The 5988-nt window shown below is 56.0% G+C and overlaps 1 protein-coding gene across 1 annotated transcript in view; it reads left to right on the forward strand.

Moving 5' to 3' along the window:
• Positions 1–5988, forward strand: part of PLCXD1 (phosphatidylinositol specific phospholipase C X domain containing 1) — a 27392-nt gene that overhangs the window by 18504 nt on the left and 2900 nt on the right. Inside the window, exon 6 of the mRNA XM_021690253.1 lies at positions 2151–2334. Within this exon, the coding sequence (XP_021545928.1) occupies positions 2151–2334 (184 nt within the window). The remainder of the gene's footprint in view (positions 1–2150; positions 2335–5988) is intronic.

The following is a 5988-nucleotide window of genomic DNA, read 5'->3' on the forward strand; positions in this document are numbered from 1 at the left end:
CTGAGCCTGGGAGTCTGAGATCCAGGCAGGGCCGAGGCTGCGTGTCTGAGATCCAGGCAGGGCCAAGGCTGGGAGTCTGAGATCCAGGAGGGGCCGAGGCTGGGAGTCTGAGATCCAGGCAGGGCTGAGGCTGTGAGTCCAATCATGGTGGGGCGGAGGCGGGTTCTTCCTGAGGTAGACCCTGTCTTCTCCCCATGTCCTCACGTGATCGTCCCTCTGTGCGTGTCTGTGTCCTCATCCCCTCTTTTTTTAAGGACCCCAGTCCTATGGGATCAGAGCCCACCCTGTGACCTCATTTTACCTACATTATCTCTTTAAAGACCCCACCTCCAAATAGTCATGTTATGGGGTATTAGGGTGAGGACTTCAATGTGTGATTTTCGAGGGAACACAGTTGAGCTCACAACACAACCTGTGCTTTATTATTTTCTTTTCTTTTTTAAGATTTTTTTTTAAAGATTTTTTATTTATTTATTTGAGACAGAGAGAATGAGAGAGAGAGAGCACATGAGAGGGGGGAGGGTCAGAGGGAGAAGCAGGCTCCCCGCCGAGCAGGGAGCCCAATGCAGGACTCGATCCCGGGACTCCAGGATCATGACCTGAGCCGAAGGCAGTCGCCCAACCAACTGAGCCACCCAGGCGCCCCTCTTTTTTAAGATTTTATTTATTTATTTGAGAGAGAGGGAACACAAGCAGGGGAAGCAACAGTGGGAGAGGGAGAAGCAAACACCCCACCGAGCAGGGAGCCTGACCTGGAGCTCAATCCCAGGACCCCGAGATCATGACCTGAACTGTAGGCAGACGCTTCACCGACTGAGCCACCCAGCTGTCCTTGTGCTTTATTATCTAGATAATTTTTTCCATTTGCCAGTGGGGAAAGAGGCCTCCCTTAGTCTCCAGGAACCTGAAACGTCAACTCCATGTCCATTTTGGGTCCATTTTACATCACTTTGTTTGGCATTTGTCCAATTACGTCCTATAAGCCAGGAGAAAGCAGTGTGGTCCCTCAGGGTTTGGGGCCAGAACATAGACCATGGGGCTGCTGTGAACCAGGGTGCCCAGGTGCTCGGGGATCCTGGGGTGATCATGGCGGGAAAGGTTGCCCTGGGGAAACACCGCCATTCTGAGTCTCCCGTGGGGACGTCACAGGAGAGACAGAAGAGGGTGGGAGGTCGGATGTTCAGCCTCAGGGGACCAGAGCACCGGTCCTTTGACAGGGTGTAATGTCGTAAAAGGTGACCTTCCGGGGCACCTGGGTGGCTCAGTCGGTTAAGTGTCTGCCTTCGGCTCAGGTCATGATCCCAGGGTCCTGGGATCGAGTCCTGCATCGGGCTCCCCGCTCCACGGGGAGTCTGCTTCTCCCTCTTTCTCTGCCCCTCCCACTGCTCATGCTCTCTCTCTTTCTCTCTCTCAAATAAATAAAAACCTTTAAAAAGGTGACCTTCCTTGTGCCCATCACTATTCGAATCGTCTCAGCGAGTCAGTGTGGGCTCAGGGTGCTGATAATAAAACTAGTACCCTGTTCCCCTAAGAACCTGGAGGTCACAGTGCAGTTCTGGATGCTGCCCTGCCCTCTGTCATGTTCCCTCTATAGACACCCCTATAATGCTACATCACTGTCTCTCTCAGACACCCCCATTCACCACCACCACTGGCTCTCAGACACCCTGATACTCCACCATCTGTGTCTCTCAGGGACCCCGATCCTCCACCATCATCGTCTCTCAGACACCCCGATCCTCCACCATCATTGTCTCTCTCAGAGACCCCGAGCCTCCACCATCATTGTCTCTGTCAGACACCCCATCCTTCACTACAACGGTCTCTCAGACACCCCGCTCCTCCACCATCCCTGTCTCTCTCAGACACCCCGCTCCTCCACCATCCCTGTCTCTCTCAGACACCCTGCTCCTCCACCATCACCGTCTCTCAGACACCCCAATCCTCCACCATCACTGTGTCTCTCAGACACCCCGATCCTCCACCATCACCGTCTCTCAGATACCCCGATCCTCCACCATCTCTGTCTCTCAAACACCCCATCCTCCACGACCACTGACTCTCAGACACCCCGATCCTCCACCACCACTGTCTCTCTCAGACACCCCCATAGTTCTCTGGCAGTCACCGCCATCCCCCTCCCGCTCCAGGACTTGCCGACACTGAACCAGCTATGGTCACGCGGGCAGCAGGTCATTCTGTCCTACGAGGAGGAAAGCGTTGTGAGCCGGCATGGGGAGCTGTGGCCTGGGATCCCCTACTGGTGGGGGGACCAGGTGAAAGCCCAGGAGCTCATCCAGTACCTGGAGCGCATGAAGAGCTGCGGCCGCCCAGGTGAGCAAGGCCTGTCCATATGGGCGATGCCGTCCGGCAGCCAGGTCCCACGCATGCTGTGACTCACAGGTCTGCTTCTGGCTTTCAGGAGAGAGGTTTAGGAGTCGTCTCTCTTGTGTCTGTGTGCATAACATGTATAAACATGCACATGGGTGTGCGCACACATGTGTACGTGTGCCTATATGCACGCGGGTGTACAGAAGTGCACATGTATAAACACGGGTATGGGTGTGCAAGCACGTGTGTGCATGTGCGCACACACGCATGTAGATAAGCGCACAGCATGTATAAACGTGGGGGTGTGCAAACACGTGTGTGCATGTGCGCACACGCACACAGATAAGCGCACAGCATGTATAAACATGTGGGGTGTGCAAACACGTGTGTACATGTGCACACACGTAGAGAAGTGCGTAATATGTATAAACATGCGTATGGGTGTGCACACCTCTGTATGTGTGCACATACGCCCACGTAGATAAGTGCATACATATAGAGTTGTATGCACACATATCCACGTGACACCTATGTGTGGACCTACGTGTACACACACGTGGTATCGATTCCGAGGTGCGTGTAGTAGAGTCCACACCCTGCCCCAGGCTCTGCTCTGCAGGGGTGGTTGTGCCATCCTGCACAGGAGTGTGAGCTACACGTGTCGTGTGCAGCGTGCCATGCTCACACACAGACGCGCTGTGCACGGTTTACTGCGGAAGAGCGGGAACTGAGTTGCTGGCGGCCACTGAATGTCTGTGTAGCTGGCACTTGCTGAGGGTACGTGCACGAGCTTGTTGACCGTCTGGCCGCCCTATGCAGTGGGGTGGTGGTTGCTTTTGTTTAGGGGTGAGGAGTGAGTAATGCCCACTACCCGGCGCTGCACGTTGTCCCTCTCTGCCTCCACCTCTGTCCGTCCATCTCTGCGACTGCGTCCCTGTCCCTCTGTCTTTCTCTGTCCAGTTTCACATCTTACTTTGGTTTGGGGCTTCCTTCGTACAATGGCTGTGTGGAATCCACCTCACAGAGGTGACAGGGCTTATCTGCGTGGACCCCTCCTGGGCTGCTGGCTTGGCACGCCGGCTGTGCCACCGGGCACTCATCCCATACACACTCGGTCCACCATGCCCCATCAGGCGACTGGCCCAAGGGCTTGCCTTGTCTCCAGCTCAGAGAGGCCCAGTGTGGGACTCACACGCTCATGTGGACTCCTTCTTGTGGGAATGCTCACAGTGCCACATGTTTGCATTGGGGCCCCCATGGTCTGAGGGCTTTGTGGTACTGCTCCTGGCAAACGTGCTGCAGATAACCCCTAGTTTCCTGCTGCGGCAGGGGCGTCTTGGCTTTGTGGCACCCACTGGCTTCAAGAAAGCGACCTTTTCTTGATTGTGGAGTCCATGGCCTTACTACTTCCTGCCCGTGGTCAAGGGTACGTGGCTGTGCCAGTGGGCACTTTGGGCCTCCTGGCCCTGTTGTTCTGTGTCATGCTGTGCATCAGTAGCTGCTGATGCAGTGCGGTCGTGTGTCCCACTCGGCACGGCAGGTAGCGGTTCCCTGAGTCAACACCGTCGACGACCATGTTTGAAACCGACAGAGCCATAACTGCACAGAGACTCGCGGAGGTAACGTGTGTGCCAAGCTTTGCCACGTGCTTCTGGCAGCCGGTTCCGTGTGCTTTTCCACGAAAGGCAGCTGGGTTTTCAGCCCAGACGCTGCACTGACCTCCGGCTTCTTTGTGGGTTCCGTGGTCCATTGTTACAGAGCAGACTCCTGCGTGGGGCGCAGCTGTGATGCATGCTGTGGAGCATGTCCATGTGGTTGGAACGGCACGGGGGTGCGATTGGTGGGGCGCAGTTCTAGCTCCAGACCTGGCTGAGCCTGGGCTCCCATTTTGTGGTAGACCCACAGTGTTTGAAAAGCGCTCCGGGTGGAAATGACCCGGCGTTCGTGGTTGATGCACAAATACACTGAAGGCCCATCTGCATAACAGAATATGGATTGTCCACGGAGAGGATACACGGTGCAGTGTGGATGGCCCATGGACACGTGGTTCTTGGTGAGAGAAGCAGACACCACGGCCACATCGGGTGTGTGGGGGGCAGAAACAATGAGAGCTCATGGGGTTGGGGCCTCCTTTGGGGGGGGGATGAGAATGTTCTGGAACCAGAGGTGGTGGTTGCCCAACCACGTGAATGTGCCACACGCTGCTGAATCATTCTGTTTCCAGCATGTGAATTTCACTTCCATGTTTAAGAAAAGTAGCCAGTGGGGGGCGGCGCGGTGGGTAGTGTCATATGCAACTGCTGCTGAGAACCACAGTTGTCTTTTCCTCTGGGGATGGGAAGCTGAGCTGGAGGGGGGCCTCCCCACATAGATGTGAGTTCCCCTTGCTTGAGGCTCTCCGTGGACCTCCCATGCTTCTGGCGCTCACGTGGCTCCGAGCACGTATGTGGCTCCATCTGCCCCTGTGGCTCCAGCACTCACGTGGCTCCAACTTTCACATGGCTCTGAGGGCTCGCGTGGCTCCAAGGACTCACGTGGCGCTAGCACTCCTGTGGCTCTGGGCACTCACGTGGCTCCAGCACGCATGTGGCTCCAACTTTCACATGGCTCTGAGGGCTTGCATGGCTCCAAGGGCTCGCGTGGCTCCAAGGACTCACGTGGCTCCAAGGACTCACGTGGCGCTAGCACTCGTGTGGCTCTGGGCACTCACGTGGCTCCAAGCGCTCATGTTGCTCAGATTCTCAGGCCTCTGCATGCTCACAAAGCTGCGTTCCCAAAGCCATGAGCATGGTGTCCTAAGGGAAGGGCATAAGGTCTGGCCCCAAGGCCACGTGAGGCCACCGGAGGAGCAAGTTGGTGGTGGTGTAGTATCTCGCTCTCTTGTGTTTCTGTGGTTGATGAGCTTGGACTCTGCGGGATAGAAGGAAGACTGCTTGCAGAAACTCCCAGCTTCTGTGACCGTTGCTGTTTTGTTGTGGGTCGGGTCAGCAAGCCAGTGCCGGCTGCTCAGAACGACGCCTGCCAGCTTCCTCACGCAGGCTGCCAGGCTCCTCCCCGAGATTCTGCATCAGCAGATCTGCGACGTGGCCAAGCCCTGCCTTTCCGAGCATTCTGGACGCCCCGCCAGAAATCCAATGGCTGACACGTGCTGTGCATCGGTCTCCACTTGCTGCTGTGACAAAAAGCACACACCCCACAGCCAGAAACAGCACACACGTATTTTCCTTTGGATCGGAGTGTGGAAGTCCAAGATGGGTGTTGCGGAACTAACAGCACGGTGTTGGCAAGGCTGGTGCCTTCTGTAGGCTCCGGGGCAGAAGTGGGTTTCCTTCCATTCCCGGCTTCTGGAGGTGCCACGTCTTGTGGCCCCCATCTTTGTTCCTCCTGGTTCCATTGGCACACTGTATGTTCCTCTTCTGTGCTCAGATCTGCCTCCTGCCTCCCTCTTCTTATGGACCCGTGTGATGACAGAGGCCACGGGGGCACCAGCATCACTTCTACCTCAGCACCCTTAGCTTGGTCAATCCACAAAGTCACTGTTGCCATGTAGGGTTACATATTCATAACTTCCCAAGATCAGGACATGGATGTCTCTGCAGATGTTATTCCGTCCACCACGTGGGGGTCGGGACGTGGACGTCTCTGGGGACGTGATTC

This window comes from Neomonachus schauinslandi, chromosome X (assembly GCF_002201575.2).
Source record: "Neomonachus schauinslandi chromosome X, ASM220157v2, whole genome shotgun sequence".
NCBI classification, from domain to species: Eukaryota; Metazoa; Chordata; class Mammalia; order Carnivora; family Phocidae; genus Neomonachus; species Neomonachus schauinslandi.